The sequence below is a fragment of the Callospermophilus lateralis genome, chromosome 3 (assembly GCF_048772815.1).
Source record: "Callospermophilus lateralis isolate mCalLat2 chromosome 3, mCalLat2.hap1, whole genome shotgun sequence".
Taxonomy (NCBI): Eukaryota; Metazoa; Chordata; class Mammalia; order Rodentia; family Sciuridae; genus Callospermophilus; species Callospermophilus lateralis.
Genome location: NC_135307.1, coordinates 30,651,143 through 30,669,661, shown reverse-complemented (window position 1 = coordinate 30,669,661; position 18,519 = coordinate 30,651,143). Strand labels below are relative to the sequence as shown.

The window sequence follows — 18,519 nt, the reverse complement described above, 5'->3', positions numbered from 1 at the left end:
AGAGAAAACAGTACATTGGAATAAGAAAAGGATCTAACTTTTCTATAGTCCCATTTATTTAAGAAGAAAAATTATGCATTACATACATATACTTAAGTACTATGTAGCACTGAAAACTTCTAAACATATACTGAAAAGTAAAAGCAATGGTTATTTCCACAGAGTGAGGGTGGGTAGGTAGGGAAGGAATGGGAAGAAGACTTAACTCATGCCTCACTTTTCTGTGCAACTTGAATTATTTATCACAAGTACACACTACTTTTATAATTTTTCCCCCTAAGGATTGAACCCAAGGACACTCTACCACTGAGCTATACCCTCAGCCCATTTTTTATTTTATTTTAAAACAGGTCTCACTGAGTTGCCCAAGCTGGACTTAAACTTGTGATTCTCGAGACTAGGGTTGTGGCTCAGTGGTAGAGCACTTGCCTAGCGTGTGTGAGGCACTGGGTTTGATTCTCAGCACCACATATAAGTAAATAAATAAAATAAAGGTCCATCAACAATTAAAAAAAAAAAAAAAAAACCCTTGTGATTCTCCTTGCCTCAGCATCCACCTGCTTTTATGATTTTTAACAGAATGTCTTTTTTTTTTAAAAATTAATCAAATCACGCACTATCATGTCTGGCTCAAGAACTAACAAAAAATTTTTTTTAGTTGTAGATAAACACATAATATCTTTATTTATTTGTATGTGATGCTGAGGATGGAACCCAGTACCTCACACATGTGAGGCAAGCGCTTTATCACTGAGCTACAGCCCCAACACTTCAAAAACTTTTTAAATGATCACATCTTTGATGGAATAAGTAGATCACTGGCAGAGAACTTGCTTGGCACATGTCATACATTAGGTTCAATCCCCAGCATGTGTGTGCACGCGCGCGCGCACACACACACACACACACACACACCCTCTGGCCTTAGAAGTGGACTAACAACTGAGAAAGATTACACCATAGGCTCAAAAGTTCTTGTGGCCAGGCATGGTTACACACACCTGGAATGCCAGTGACTCAGGAGGCTTAGGTAAAAGGATCACAAGTTCAAAGTCAGCCTCAGCAACTTGACAAGGCCCTAAGCAACTTAGAAAGACGACATCTCAAAATAAAAACGCCTGGGGATGTGGCTCAGTGGTTAAGTGCCCCTGGGTTCAATCCCCAGTACCAAAAAATTTTTTAAAAATTATTAAAGTTCTTGGGAGCCAGATTATCCAGTTCAAATTTTTCACCACTTACTTAGAGTTATCTCATGGAAATCAATTAACCTGTACCTCAATTTCCCTATCTCAGATATTCGGAGGAGAAAAGGAATTAATAATATATATGAAGTACAGTGGCCTACAGTACACTGCATAGAGAAAGCACTCCATAAAGGCTGGTCAGAAATAGTAGAAGTAGTCAATCATCCTAAGGAAACAAGCACAATGTGGAAAAATACCTTTATATACATGGAAAATATAGCTGGAAAAAAAAGAAACCACTATTAATAAAAGGACATAATTGTACGCGAGGCACTGGGTTTGACCCTCGGAACCACATAAAAAAGAATAATGTTGCATGTAAATGGAAGGAGACCCTCAGGGGTATACAAAATTACATACAAGAGGAAGTGAGGGGAAAGGAGGAAAAATATATGGGGGAAAAATGAACTACAGTAGAGGGGGTAGAGAGAGAAGAGGGGAGGGGAGGGGGGAGGGGGGATAGTAGAGGATAGGAAAGGCAGCAGAATACAACAGACACCAGAATGGCAATATGTAAATCAATGGTTCTGCAAATGATGTGATTCTGCAATCTGTATATGGGGTAAAAATGGGAGCTCATATCCCACTTGAATCAAAGTGTGAAATATGATATATCAAGAACTATGTAATGTTTTGAACAACCTACAATAAAAATTAATTAAAAATAAATAAATAAATAAATAAATAATCAAAAAGAAAAACAAACAAACAAAAAAAAGACATATAAATATGGTGACAAAGAAAACATACAATAGAGCAGTTCATTCAAATTAAGTAAAACAGGGATGACTGTTCAGATGTCTCAACAATTCATTCATAGACCTCTAAAGTCTGTTTTATTCCCTTCCACAAATAACGTTGCTGTTTTATGAATAAATAGTTTAATCTTTGGCAAAAAAAAAGAATAATGGTATTATGTGCATCTATTAAAAAAAAGTCATGTCATGTTTTCACAGAATATTTAATGACACAGAAATAATACTAGGTTTCAATGTTCCATTAAAAAAGCATGGCATATAAACTGCACATCCATACATCATGACCAAATTCTGGTTTTTAAAATAAGTAGCAAAAAAATCATATAGTATTTGTGTGTGGTGTGTGTTGTTTGGAACTGGGTACCCAAGGCCTCACATGTGTTAGGCAAGCACCTTACCACTGACCTATATCCCCAACCCCCAAAATTGTATAAATCACATGAAAACACATCCTAGCCCTCTCGAAGTGTTAATACAGTGAGTTAACGAAATCTGGAAGAAGAATATAAGGGGAGGAAAATTAAGAGAAACAGGAAGCCAAGTAAGTTACTCTGGCATTGATAATTTTCCATTTATGCCCACCCCCACTCTCTTATCTCCAAAAGGATGAATGGCTACTTCCAAAAATAAACACGCCAGCACAAAACAAAATAAAATAAAAAATTAGTGAAGAACAGACATCCACTACATTATACACTGCTATGAACTATACAGACGTCAGGTAAGAGTCAATTATTTTTTTTTTGAGAGAGAGAGAGAGAGAGAATTTTTTCATATTTATTTTTTTAGTTTTCGGCGGACACAATATCTTCGTTTGTATGTGGTGATGAGGATCGAACCCAGGACGCACGCATGCCAGGCGAGCACGCTACTGCTTGAGCCACATCCCCAGCCCAAGAGTCAATTTTAATAGCAATAAAACACTATTTGGTCAATTTGCCTAACAGACCTTAAAGGTAGCTTTCTATTGGTGATCATCAGAGGATTAATCACTCCAAACTTTACGGAGGTTAGAAACAAGACAAAAAGGAAAAAACCGATCTTTTCAAGGATGCAGATAAGTTACAAGAACTGCACAATTCCCCAGGGAGAACCCAAACCACAACCTAAATGGATCACTCCTTCCCAAAGACAGGATTAGGTCCCACATCTCAGTACAGCGAAGCCCCTACCTCAGAGAGCAAGAAAAATCAGGTTCAGATATGAGGACAAGAGTTACTAAGAATGATCACAATTCCAGCTGTCCTAGCTCATTTTTATCACAGAGAGCTTCATGAATCATATATCACCTCGTTAAGAATACAGTGTAAGGATTCATCCTTCTCAAAAGTCCCTATCAAACTGGCCTGGGGTAAGACACCCAAGACTTCTGAGGAGAAAATCCCTGAACACCAATTATTGCTTTCAGCACTCAGCATCCTTGATAAGTCTTATTTAAGCATTAAACTGGGCTCATTTAGAGAAGCGCTAAGGAATCCAGCCACTGGCCTACTCACCTCTTAATTTGTAGTAATCAGATTTACAATCCTAGGTATATCACAGCAAGAACTCGGCCTCTTTTGAGAATGTTTTCATTACTTAAATGTAATCCTCCCCCCATTGAGCCACTACATATAAGTATACTTTAATCTCAAATTCTAATTAAAAGATGGTATGTCATGAGTTATTCAAATATAATTTTCAGGGCTGGGGTTGTGGTTCAAGTGGTAGAGCACTTGCCTAGCACACGTGAGGCACTGGGTTCGATTCTCAGCACCATAGAAAAATAAAATAAAGATATTGAATCCACCTAAAACTAAAAAATAAATATTTTTTTAAAATATATAATTTTCAAATACATATTATTCATAATAGCTAACATCCACTGAACATGTGTTATATGCCAAAAAAATCTGTTTCTTAATAAGCAAGTTCTCATTTAATTCCCACCTCAACTTGTTAGGTTTTTTTAAGATAAGGGAAAAGGTTACAAAAAGCCTTTTTTTTTTTTTGGTCTTTTCTTTACCCACTGTATTTTCAGCATTTCAAACTCTACCTGGCATATGAATGCATTCATTTATTTGCTGAAAAATAAAATAATTTCCTAAGACCAAGCAACTGGTAAGTGGTAGAGCTAGGATTCCAACACAAGTCAATCTAATTCCAGAGCCTAAGCTTTTAACTACTAGGCAAAAGCCACAAATCTGTGTAAGTGTGAGAGACATGTTCATTTTGATACAATTTCAAACTTATAGAAAAGTTCCAGATTGTATAAGGAACTCCAATGTACTGTTAACCCTGACTAATTGTTTACACTGTGCCCCTCTGTAAACCTTTTATGTTCAACAGGTCAAGCAAATCAGTGTATACTAAAGGAACCAATCTCCTTTACCCTAACCCTTCCTTATCCCTTCTTGTCTATACTCCAACCAACTGGCATCTAGTTCTAATCCTCCTGTCAACATTCCCCCTACTGCTGCCCACTCTCCAAAACCTCCATCCCTAGCACTGCCCTAAAGGTCAGCCCCTTCCTGTCCTCTGCCCTGAGCCTGTAGTCATGTGTATACAAAATGTGCCCAATGTCAACTGCAAAAAGGAAGCAGTATTCTCAGGGGATCAAGCTGATAAAGTCATTACAAAGAATGGTGAATTAAACAAGTATATATTTAAGATCAGAGATTAGCTTGAAGTAAAATTCTTGAAAATACTGTAAACAGACAAAATAGAAATAGATACCAAAAATACATATTCCAACTTTAGAAAATGACAGGAATGCAAAAGATTTTCACTGTTAAAATAATATATACAACCAGCCAGGCATGGTGGTGCACATCTGTAATCCCAGCAGCTCAGGAGGCTGAGGCAGGATAAAAAGTTCAAAGCCAGCCTCAGCAACTTAGTGAGGCCCTAAGTAATTCAGCAAGACTCTGTCTCTAAGTAAAATATTTTTTAAAAGGGTTGGGGATGTGGCTCAGTGCTTAAGTGCCCCTGGGTTCAATTCCTGGTACCCCCCAAAAATAATAAATAAATAAATGATTGGAAAAAAATATATATATATATACATACACATACATATTTAAAAGTCATGGGGGCTGGGATTTAGCTCAGTGGAAAAGTACTTGCCTAGCATATGTGAGGCACTGGGTTCAATTCTCAGCACCACATAAAATAAATAAAATAAAAGTCCATAACCAACTAAAAAATATTTAAAAAAAAAGTAATGGACATCATTATAGAAATAAGAATTCTGGTTTTATGGCAGTTTCTTCAATGGTCAATTTTTTTCTATTACATTTGTCTAAATTCATTTCCTTCTGGCTTACCTAATACGTGCTAAGTATAAAAAATGTGGACAGAGGGGAGGATAACAGTAAAAACAAAGGCCACCTTGATTTCTCCCCTAAGGGCAGCCACTGTTAATATTTTAACATGTTTAAGTATGTTCTGGGGGGGCCAGGATTGTGGCTCAGTGGTAGAGTGCTTGGCTAGCATGCATGAGGCACCAGGTTCGAACCCTGGCACCACATAAAAATAAACAAATAAAATAAAAGTATTGTGTCCACCTACAACTAAAAAATAAAGATAAAAAATATGTTCTAGGGGCTGGGGATGTGGCTCAAGTGGTAGCACACTCGCCTGGCATGCGTGCGGCCCGGGTTTGATCCTCAGCACCACATACAAACAAAGATGGTGTGCCCGCCGATAACTAAAAAATAAATATTAAAAATATATATATATGTTCTGGGGGCTGGGGGACTGTGGCTCAGCAGTAGTACACTTACCTGGCATGTGTGAGGCACTGGATTCAATTCTCAGCACCACATATAAATAAATAAAGGCCTATCACAACTAAAAAAATTTTTAAAAATATATGTTCTGGGAGCTGGGGTTGTGGCTCAGTGGTAGAGTGCTCACCTAGGATGCATAAAGCACTGGGTTCGATCCTCAGCACCACATAAAAATAAAAATGAAAAAAAAATACAGATGCTGTATCCACCTAAAGTTAAAAAATAAATATTAAAAAAATATATATGTGTTCTGGGGCTGGGATTGTAGCTCAGTAGTAGAGCGCTTACCTGACATGTGTGAGGCACTGGGTTCGATTCTCAGCAAATAAATGAATAAAATAAAGGTCTATGAACAACTAAAAAAAATATTAAAAAAAAAAATGTGTTCTGGTCGTGCACAGTAGCACATGATCATCATCCCAGCTATCAGGTGGCTGTGGGAATAGGATCACAAGATGGAAGCCAGCCTGAGCAACTCAGCGGAACCTTGCCTAAAAATTAAATTTAAAAAGAGCAAGGACATCTCACTCCAATCAGAATGGCAGCTAGTATGAAGACAAACAACAATAAGCTCTGGCGAGAATGTGGGGGAAAAGGCACACTCATACACTGCTGGTGGGACTGCAAACTGGTGCAGCCAATATGGAAAGCAGTATGGAGATTCCCTAGAAAACAGGGAACCACCATTGCCAGCTATCCCTCTCCTCAGTCTATACCCAAAGGACTTAAAATCAGCATACTATAGGGACACAGCCACATCAATGTTTATAGCAGTACAACTCACAATAACTAAACTGTGGAACCAACCAAGATGCCCTTCAGTAGATGAATGGATAAAAAAAAAAAAAAAAAGTGGCATATATACACAATGGAATATTACTCAGCAATAAAAGAGAATAAAATCATGGCATTTGCAGGTAAATGGATGGAGTTAGAGAAGATAATGCTACGTGAAGTTAGCCAATCCCAAAAACCCAAATGCCAAATGTTTTCTGATATAAGGAGGCTGATTCATAGTCTGGGAAGGAGGGGGAGCATGGGAGGAATAGAAAAACTCTAGATAGGGCAGAGGGATGGTAGGGGAAGGGAAGGGCAGGGGGTTAGAAATGATTGTGGAATGTGATGGACATCATTATCCAAAGTACATGTATGAAGACACGAATTGGTGTGAATATACTTTGTATACAACCAGAAATATGAAAAATTTGTGCTCTATATGTGTAATATGAATTGTAATACACTCCACTATCATATATAAATAAAAAATCAATCAATAAATAAAAGAGTAAGGGATGTAGTTCAGTGGTAAAGCACTTGCCTAGCATGTTGTTCAAACCCCAGTACCACAAAAAATGTGTATGTGTTTATATACACATATATTTTTATCTATCATATTATGCATGATATTCTATATATTAATCTGTTATGTTAATAATTATATTCTGTATATACATACATTATGATTATTAACCTAATAGATTAATGGGTTTCAGAATGTCATTTCCATATATGCATCCTAACCAATTTGTACATGACAATTTTCAATAATCTAATGCTCCCAACTCAACCATAAAGTTGGCTGAAGGTGCAGCTCAGTGTGGTCCAAGTGCTTACTTAGCAATACCCCAAGTGAGTTACCAGCTAACCTACTTTGTACTTTCACTGCCACTATTTTAGGTATTTCTTGCCTACTGATGACAGTGACAATACAGGAGTGGTTCAGTAGCAACACCACTGGAGAAGCAAGGTGGTAATATTCAATACAGTGATCTCCTACCAGGGTATCTGAGAGGTCTAACATGCTATTTGAAAAAGAAAGGGCAACAGATTTGCCGCAGTCTGGCTGGGCACAAAATAACCGAGCCACCACAAAAGCCTTGTAGATTCAAACAGCAATTCTTTATTCTCAACTCTCCCCGGCACTCTACAAGCACTTTCTGGGGAAAATATACACTACCTCTGCGTACCAAAATACTCTGAATCCCGGGAGAACTCAACACTCAAGGAGCCTGAGGCAGCAGGATACGCCCTATTCCCAGCAGGAATCACCTTAAACCTGGAACCAAACCCTGATCCACCCTAAACCCGGATCCTGGTCCTTGAGCAGGGTCACCTTTCATGCAATGTCACTGCAAATGACCTGGGTCCAAGGCAAGCCCATTTCCACATTGGAGAGTCCTCCCTCTAAGCAACATGGGGTAGACTGACAAGGAAATTGCAATGCGTCATTCCTACTTGGCAATGGCTCTCAGCACAGATTAATCCATGAGAGCCTCTGATGGATTATGTAGCAATTAGCATGGATAAAGGGCCAGAAGCCCATCCAGGTAGGCTTGGAGGAGGTGGCAGGCTCTGTGTTATGAAGAAGCAAGCACTCTCCATCAGGAGGTGCTACGGAGGACACAGACTGTAGAAAGCAAGGTGCTTTACAATGGGATTTTATTTTACCATCAAAATAAAACATTGATTCTACCACTGGGATACACAAGAAAAACAATTAGACTGTTTTAAGGACAAAAGATATAATGCTTAGAGATGGGTTTACCGAAATGTGAACTTTACTTCATATGTAATGAATTTTAGGTGATATAGGACATGATGATAGATGATACATTGTTTAACATCAAATTCCACAGCAAAAATTATCCCTTTCCAATTCTTTTTCAATTTTCAGAATCTATTAAAGAGAACATCTCACATAGATTATAGTTTATCCATCGTCTCCCTACCTGCTCATCTCCCATTTAAGTAAAGAAAGTTGGGTCCCAGTCTCAGATCCTTCCACTGGGCAATGGTCACTTGCTAAGAAATAATGTTATTTTATTTGCTGAGAAGCTATACAACCTTTGTGGTACGAGAAGGGGATTTAAAGTAAACTGCTGTCACTTGGTAAATGTAACCAATTACTTCATTGCTCTGTGCCACTTCCTTGTCTTCAAAATGAGGATAAATAGCATTTAACTCATGGAATTGGTGTAAGGATTAAATTAATTACTCCATACACAGTGCCCTGAACTTTAATATGTAATAATCAATATTATTGTCATGCAACTGGTTTTGATTTTGTCTTGATAATTTTTTAACAGTAATACAAGTTTTCCTTTTATAATGATAACGAAAAGTTTCTTTCTTTTTTTTTTTTTAATATTTATTTATTTATTTTTAGTTATTGGCGGACACAACATCTTTGTTTGTATGTGGTGCTGAGGATCGAACCCAGGCCGCACGCATGCCAGGCGAGCGCATACCGCTTGAGCCACATCCCCAGCCCCAAAAAGTTTCTTTCTTGACTAAATTGATTGAAATGATGTTGTGGCTTGAATATAGTCCCCAAATTTCTTGTATTAGAAACTTAATGCCCACATTCATATGCTAATTTTATCTGAGATGAGATCTCCTGAGGAGTAATGAATAGATTAGCTCATTCATACATTAATGTGTTATCAAGGGAGTGGCTTTGTAATAAAAGCATGATTCCTCTGGAACACTTGCTCTGTCTCACCATGTGATACCCTACCATGCTATACTGCATCAAGGCAGCCCTCACCAGATGCTGACCAGATTCCAGTACAATGCTCTTGAACTTCCCTGCCTCAGAACTGTGAGAAAGTACACCTCTGTTCTTTATCAGTTAGCCAGTCTCAGCTATTTTGTTATAGTAACAGAAAAACAAACCAGTGAAAAACCAGCCTCTACCTCAGAGCAAAGCCTATCCAAGGAAAGGGGCGTGACCTTAGAAAGACCCACAGAGCACTCCTAGGCACATACCCACCCTGCTGAGTTGTTTATCTACAAATAACAGGAGAGATCTGCTGTGCCAGGTGTCCCTGACTCAGTTAGACTAGGTGAGGACCCATAGCAACCCCCTAGCAACCACCAATCAGCATGAGATGGGAAAATATCTTGGATGCCAGATGATCCTCCCAGTAGTTTATGGTGGTTGATAACATGTTGGGAAACCATGTAATTCAGCATGTACACCCCTCGTGGTTTAAACCAATCATTTCAAACGAATCCCCTTCTTGAACTAACCAATCACCCTTACCTAACTTGTTCCCGCCAGTGAATGTGATAATCATGTTTTAGAGTTATTTTATGATTTTCCTGTGGTGTGTGATGATTTGCTAAGAGATGCTATGATGCATGTGAAGTCCCTGCCTTCCTCAAAGACTGTATAAAACTGCTGCAAACCCTGGGCTTGGGGCCTCTCAGCATCACCAGTTGCTGTGCGCACGTGCGGAGGAGAACTGAGCTAGCTCGCAATAAACACCTCTTAGCTGTTTACATCGATTTTGGTCTCTGGTGGTCTTTTGGGGGTCCCAAATTCGAGCATAACACCAGGACAGGTAAGAAAAAAAACTGAGTTAATATAAAGAAAAGCATACAGTACAAAATGAGCCTCAACCCAAGATCCACTCACAAAGACTGGACCAAACTACCCAGAAATAGCGTTTTTTTTTTCTCTCCTCAAAAGCTTAGTTTTTCCCCAAAATGAGGTTCTACCAACTTTTTTACTATGACTCAATATTCCTCCATATGCCTAGCAGGAGGAGATTCATGATTTCTCATGAAGGCATGAGACAGGTGCAACTCCACTCAAATAAATCCACTTTCTATAACTTCTCTTTCCACCCAGCCTTATGGTTACCTGAACCAAGAGAGCTAGAGGACTGAGTGTTCTCACCGCCCACTGGAACCCCATGAGAAGCACTTGGGCAAGAGCCAACTGACCTTCAGGGCTTTGAAGATGACCCCAGGATGTCGGGGTGAACGGGTGGTGTTGTTCTCTAGCTGCTGCTCCAAAGCACGACGAAGCCCAGAAAAGTCTGTGGGGGGATTGTAAGTCCTCGTTCCCTTGTAGTGAATGGAGCTAAAAGCTTCAGGGAAGCGACCCAGCTTCCGGAACCGGTCCTGGATGAGCTTCTCTGGCACCTCTGACAGGTGATCTACACAAGCAGAAAGGAACATATGAGCAGTGAATCCCCTGTGTTCAATCCTCAGAATGTGTGTTCTTAGGTGCACACACACCTACACCCACACACGCACACTATAAAAGTCATAGCCAGGCACACTGGTGCAAATCTGTAATCCCAACAACTCTGGAGGCTAAGGCAGGAGCATCACAAATTCAAAGCCAGTCTTAGCAGCTTTCTAAAAAGAAAAATCTAGCCAGGGATGTTGGCAAATGCCCAAAATTCCAGCTATTCAGGAGGCTGAAGAAGGAGGATTATCGGAATGGGGATATGGCTCAAGCGGTAGCGCGCTCGACTGGCATGCGTGCGGCCTGGGTTCGATCCTCAGCACCACATACAAACAAAGATGTTGTGTCCGCCGAAAACTAAAAATAAATATTAAAAATTCTCTCTCTCTCTCTTTTAAAAAAAAATGGCCAATGGGAGATAGATTTGAGCATGCCTCCTCCTGTCTCCTTATCAGTTAACCTCCAATAAAATGTTTAAAAAAAAAAAAAAAAAAGAAGGAGGATTATCAAGTTGGAGGCCAGCCTGGGAAACCTAGTAAGACCCTGTTACAAGATAAAAAATAAAAAAGGGCTAGGAGTCTTTTTCATAGAAAGAGCTTTCTTCAGTTCAATCCCCAGTACTGGGGAAAAGACAAAACTAAGTAAAACTTTTAAAAAATTGAGTAAATAAAAAATTCTACATATGTCAAAGCATAACAGTGAACATCTTTGGGCTCAGCTCGCCTCTATTCCCCAGAGGTAACTGGAGTTCAATGTTAAAGACATTTTTTGCCTCGGACCAGATATACTTGGGATGTTATTACTTTATAATATACTGTATCTGTCCTTATTATGAAATTCTCTCCCATATGGTGGATATATTTAACCAGTCATCTACTAATAAGTATTTAAAATTCTATACTTTGAAAGGTTTAAAATTATAAAAATCATTTTTCATGGTTCATAGCTATTACACAAATGTCATTTTGTATTTTCCTTGTAAACTTTATAACTGTTGCCTATTAATATTTTGCAGATACTGCTGCTAATAAAACAACTTGAGTTAATTTGAGATAATATTATCTGTTATAAGTGATGGCTTATTAACACTGAATTCCAGTACTAATACTTTATGCTTTGAATATAGACCTTGCTTCTCTGCCACTGCAGAGAAGGATGGGTTTCTTTCTCTTCCTCTCTCCGTGCTCCTCCCTAATCTCTACCCCTCCCTAATCTCAGGGGAAACAGGATTACCTTTCTTCCCCATTTTAGGTAGATTTATCTGTCCTTGTACACACCTGCCACAGGAACAAGTAATCCAGACTTGGGGAAGGCACCAGAAGATCTCAGAAATGACTATCTCCCAAATTAGCAAGTGAATTACAACTCCAACAGAGAACACAAGGAATGTAACCTTTGAATCACCTCTTTAAAAGCCCCCTGTTCCTGCTGATTGGGAGAAAGATCACAGTCTTTAGGACAGGAGTCCCCTGTGCTTCTCCTCTGCGAACAGAACAGTTTTTTTTTTTCCTTCTTCTCAAAATAAATAAAACAAAATTCTATATTTGCGCTGGGCATGGTGATGCATGCCACTGTCCCAGTGGCTCCAAAGAGGCTGCAGCAGGAGGATCCCAATTTAAAAGCCAGCCTCAACAACTTAGGGAGGCCCTGTCTCAAAAAAATAAATAAAGAGGGCTGGGGATGTGGTCCAGTGGTTGAGGGCCCCTAAATTCAATCCCTAATACCAAAAAATAAATTAAAATAAAATTCTGTACTTGGAAAATTCTGGTCTTATATGATGAAGCTGTGGGCAAAGTTTGTGGTTCAAGTGAATTCAATAAGCAGTTTGGGAGTAAAGTAATATTTTTAAACAACAAAATCACTCCAATTAAAACTTAATTAGCACCAGGTACAGTGGTGCATACCTTTATCTCAGCAACCTGGAAAAGCCCTAAGCAATTCAGCCAGAGCCATCTCTAATAAAATATTTAAAAAGGCTAGGGATGTAGCTCTGTGATTAAGCACCCCTAGTTCAATCCTTGATTAACACCCCCCTCCAAAAAAAAAAAAAAAAAAAACTTAATTAGCTCAAATTTAAGGTATAGACAGTAAAGAAAAGTAACCAAAATTCTGTAGTCATTCCCTACACTCACCTCATCTTGAATTTTTTCCAGTGGCTGCTACCTTTGAAGGGAGTAGCAGAAAAGGCCCTGGGGACAGCCCATCAGTCACAGGCTTTTCTCCTTAAGCTACCCAAGAGCCACCACTTCCGCATAATATCAGCTCACAGTCTGTCCCTGAACATGTAATCACTACTGCACATTTAAAAACCCAAGTACAGGTTCAACATCCCAAATCTGAAAATCTGAAACCTGACATGCTTCAAATTCTGAAGTTTTTCATCATTAGATGTTAGAGCATTTCCAACTTCAGATTTTTAGATTAGGGATACTCCACTAGTAAACTCTATGCAAATATTCCAAATTCCTAAAACTGAAACACTTTTGGTCACAAGCATTTTTTTTTATTAGTTGCTTATGACAATACAATGATCTTGACATATCATACATTTAAATCACATGGGATATGAATTCTCATTTTTCCAAGTGTACAGGTTGCAGAATCACATTGGTTATACGGCCATGTATATACATACAGCAAGCATTTGGGATAAGGGGATACTCAACCTGTAATTCCTTTTCCGAATACCGTCCTACCTAGTAATCCTTCATCAGGAAAAGTAATAAGATCAATCAGAAAACTAGAAATTCTATAAGACAGCTATTCAGAAAGAGAAAATCCAATCATCAGTTTGTTTACAACTCTGGCACCCCTCTTACTGGCATAAAATCTGGCTGCCCTGGTTCTATCTTGAGGTTTCAAGAAGCTACAATGGTATTTCAGAAATAAATCTGGACTTATGAGGTAAAGACCTTGACTTGAATACCATTTTGCTAGGACCTCCTTTATTAAATAATTTAAGAGCTCTCTGAGTTCTGTAAAATGGGGTTCCAAACTGACTTGAGCTCAGTAACCAAGATGTAGTTAGTTAGCATTTATATTAAAAACATATAGCATACTACATGGTCAAAGCAAATAAATAAATAAATAGCTTCTGAAAATCTTGTTATTTCAAAATCCTGAACTGGAAATTAAAACTACCCCTCAAAGTTATAAAGATCCAACATGGCACAGAGTATCAGTCACAGAAGGCATCTTAAGCCATCCATCAACCTTACCTCCTCTCCTTACCTTATAGTCACTTGCTAATGGCTCTCTTCTTCCGCTTGTAGAACATTTCAGTTCTCATCTTCCTACAAGTCCTGAGTCACTAAGACCACCACAATCAACCAGTACTTGGTTTATCAGATCAATCTCCTTTAAAACCTAGTCTGTCTACTATCCTCCTGCTGCCACTGCCCTGTCCCAGTCCCTACCTCTTCTCACCCAAGTACTAGGAAAACCTCCTAACTGGCCTGCACACCTCCAGACAAGCCCCTCTAATTCACCCTCCAGTAGGATGCCAAGGGAGCTTTTGAAAATAAGATCTGATCATATAACTCTAGGGGCTCCTGTCATACTTGAGAACTCAGTCCATGGCTACCCATGGTCTAATCCCCAAATAGCTCCACCATCCCCTCCTTTATATAAGATATGTTTCAAACACACAAAAGTTCTGTTCATTCAGCACATGTCTGTGTGTCAAACACTCAGCCAGGATCTTTAGACCAAGCAGTGAATAAAGCAGACAATGTCCTTGCCCTCATGCTGATTCCATTCTAATAATGGGAAAAGACCAGTGACAAATGAAAATACAGAATGATTTCAGATATAACAGATGCCCTGGGATAAGAGTAAAAGAACTGAGGAGTAGGAGGGACCACATTACAGGGGTAGTCAGGAAAGGCTCCACAGAGGAATTGAGTTGAAACTGAGAGACAAATGGCTAGTTGGGGCAGAATGGTCCAGGTAGACAGAGTAGTATATGCAAAGATGTGAACACAGAAAAGGCAGTGTAGGCTGGACACAGTATTACACGTCTATAATGCCAGCAGCTCTGAAGGCTAAAGCAGGAGGACTACAAGTTCAAGGCCAGCCTGAGCAGCTTAGCAATACCCTGTCTCAAAACACAAAAAAGGGATGTGGACATAGTTCAGTGGTAAAGAACCCCTACGTTCCATCCCCAGTACTGGCAGGGGGCAGATGTGGGGCATGCGAGTGGGGGAATGTGTCTATTATGTGCACTGGCACACATTCATGGGCACAGGCAGACATGGGTACACTCACTCAAAGTGGGAGAGTGAAGAGGTAACTACAGAAGGATGTCAGCAACACAGGTAGAACACCATGTTTAGGATTTTAGAATATGTTTCAGTGAAACTAAAAGTCAATGACAAGTTGCAAGCAAGAAGATTACATCTCTTAATTATACATTGTTTTTAAAGGAGATCACTAGGATGTCAAAATCATTGTACTGTCATGTGTAACTAATTAAAACAAATTTAAAAATAAATAGATAGATAGATAGATAATTAGATAAATAAATAAAAGAGATCACTAGGGATGCTGGGTAGAGAATGCATCTAAGGAGACAGGAATGGAGTTTTGGAAACTATTGAGAGCCTCCTCCAGTTCCCTGAACACAACTTGCTCCTTGAAACCACCTGCTCTTCCTAGAATAGCCCTCCTCCCCTCCTCTACCTAGCCAAGACTCACAGTGCGATCAACACCTCCTCTGACATCCCATTATGAGGTCTAACAACTCTCCTCTGCACTCCCAGTTCCAGTGCCTACAACTGTTATAGACAGAAAACCAGGTGGCCTCTCCAATTAGACTGTGAGTTATTCAAGGGTGGGAACTTTTTTTTTGTTTTTAGCCAGTGCCCCAGTGCTCAGCAAATGACACGCACACTCAATCCATTCTGCTGAATGAATGAGTAGGTGAATGTTTAAGGAACCACGCTGCCATTCTTTGGGCACCCCATCACTGTGTTGCACCTGCTCCCTCACCTCTCACATAGGTGATGATGTTACTCGGGATTTCTCTAATAGAAACACAAAAACTTTTTTTTTTTTCTTTTTCTTTTTGGGACCAGATATTGAACTCAGGTGCTTAACCACTGAGCCACATCCCCAGCACCCCTCTTTTTATTTTATTATTATTATTATTATTATTATTATTTCTTTTTTTTGTATTTTATGTAGAGCCAGAGTCTCACTGAATTGCTTAGGGCCTCACTAAGTTGCTGAGGCTGGCTTTGAACTCATGAGCCTCTTGTCTTAGCCTCCTGAGCCACTGGGATTACAGGTGTATGCCACTGCGCCTGGCTCAAAAGAACTTTTACACATATACCATCTGCTGCTTACCTGTAAATACATCCATACACTCCACTCTTTCTCCTGTTGATGGATGAACTGTCCATGCTCCTAAGGCCAATTCTTCCACCTGTGCATCCCTCCAATTATTGTTCCTGTTTTTGTTCTGCACCTGTCTTGTTCCCTCTCTAATAAACCACTCATCAGTACCCCAATATCTGTAAATTCTCCAATCTTAAATTTTAAAAAGGGAAATTATACATCAGCTTTCACTTCCGTGTTCTGCTTCCCTTTATAGAATTCTTCACTAGAGTTCAATTTACTTACAACCTTAATTCTTATTCTTATTCCTTCTTGTTCCCACTCTGCCCATGCTTTCATCCCCACCATACCAGGAAGACAGGTCTTAACCAGATCACCAAACATCTCTATTGCCAAAGCCAACTGGCAATTCTCAATCCTTGACATAGCTGACCACTCCATCCTTCTTGGAACACTTCCTTACATCTTGCCTGGGCAGAAAATTTTCCAAACAATACACCACCAAGTTACTAGAGTAGCCCAATGGCCACTTCCTTGCACCCAGGAAAGGTCAGCAACCCATCTACTCACCAGAGCCCAGTAGCTGAGTATGCACAGTCTCATGGAAAATAATAACTGCTGGGCCCAGGGTGGATAACGGGACATCCAGGCCACAGCGGGCAGTGGTAGCCTTGAGCTCCTTGGTGAAGTGTTTCAGATAAGCTTCTGAGGCATCCCCAAGGAATTTGAAGAGATCATTATGCAACCGGTCTGCATGAGTTCGATAGATGACAAGGTCCGAAATGGCCAGGACCTTAAGTAACAGTCGTGTTCTCTGGCTTAGATTCACGGTAGCTCCCAAGAGCCCTTCCGTGTCTATCACTGCTACTTTATGAACTGGGTCATAGGCTGCCCACACTCCTACAGTGCAAGACTCCTGGGCAGGGGAGGTTTTGAAGACTTCACGGCCATAAAAGAATGTGTGGTTGAGGGTATGAGACTTTCCATCACCAGTATTTCCAAAAATGGAAACCACCTTCAGATGCTGATCAGGTTTACAGTCCAATTTTCTAATAAAGTCCTCTTCATTTGTTACCTTCAAAAAAAGAAAGAAATAAAAAAAATGAAATATGGAAAATGAAAACTGTAAAAACAGAAAAACCTACAATAAAGACAAATGCTTCCTAGATTCAAGGACACTGACTGCCTTGTCAAGGTGGGAAGGAAAGGAAGTCTTAAGCTAAGAGCTCCACCACCTCTCACCCTTGGCAAATAGTTCACAAAAGCTTCTGAAGCCTCAGTCATTATGATAACTTAGTGCTCAATGAAAAGTCAAAAGTTTAAAACTCTTAAAATATAAGGGGAGGGCTGGGGGTGTGGTTTAGCGGTAGAGCACTCGCTTAGCATGTGCGGGGGACCCTAGGTCTGATCCTCAGTACAATATAAAAAAAATAAAGATACTGTGTCCAACTACATCTAAAAAAAATAAATATTTAAAATATATATATAAAAGCCAGGAGCAGTGGAACTTGTCTATAATCCCAGGGGCTCAGGAGGCTGACACAGGAGGATCACAAGTTCAAATCAGCCTCAGCAACTTAGCAAGGCCCTAAGCAACTAAGTGAGACCCTGTCTCTAAATAAAATACAAAACAGGGCTGAAGATGTGGCTCAGGGATTGAGTGCCCCAAGTTCAATCCCAGTAGCAAAAAAAAAAAAAAAAAAAGTAAGGAATGAACCCACTTCCACTTATTACTTCATTATATATCTGTTATTCTCAACTTTAGGACAGGTCTAAAGTGTGTCCTTACTTTGACCTGACTGGCCAGAAAATCTTATTATTGCCTTATTTTCTGTTGTGACTGGGCCAGTTCCTCCCCTATAGTCTTCCTAAATCTTTGCTTACTAAGCTTCAGAGGAGGCTTAAAATGCTATAGTGAAACTACACGTTCCTACTGTTGGAAAATAATGCGGCATTGTCCTGAAGTAATATCTACTGACCCAGTATTAGTTTGAGGGTTTTTTAAAAACTCTACTCCTTACCTACTATCTTGCTCTGATTGGTCAGAAAACAGAATTTAGAAGGTATTTAGAAAGAATTGTACATCTGAAAGATTCTGTTGGAAAAAATATCCTAAATCATCTAGTTTTTCAGTGGGGAAAATAACAGTGGCATATTTTCCTTAAATTTGTGGTATCTTTTATTTAAATTTCACTTACTAACCTTAGAGCAGGAGAATGAGAAAAGTATGTGCAATATAGTATTTTTTGTACTCTAAAGATGTTAAATGCTTTTCACAGTTACAATTATAGAATTTGTAATATTTTGCATTATTTCTAAGTATTTTTTTATGAATAAGTCAACCCCCTAAATATGCTTCTGAAATGAACAACTGACAGTTTTGTACTTCCCTACTCCGCAGTTATTAGATATGAAGGTTAAAATGCAAATAA

The 18,519-nt window shown here is 39.3% G+C and overlaps 1 protein-coding gene across 1 annotated transcript in view; it reads right to left on the bottom strand.

The window, feature by feature from the left end:
- Zfyve1 (zinc finger FYVE-type containing 1) overlaps positions 1-18,519 on the bottom strand; it is a 59,090-nt gene that overhangs the window by 16,831 nt on the left and 23,740 nt on the right. Inside the window, exons 3-4 of the mRNA XM_076849922.1 lie at positions 16,658-17,162; positions 10,501-10,715 (exon numbers count right to left, since the gene is read on the bottom strand). Coding sequence (XP_076706037.1) covers positions 10,501-10,715; positions 16,658-17,162 — 720 coding nt within the window. The remainder of the gene's footprint in view (positions 1-10,500; positions 10,716-16,657; positions 17,163-18,519) is intronic.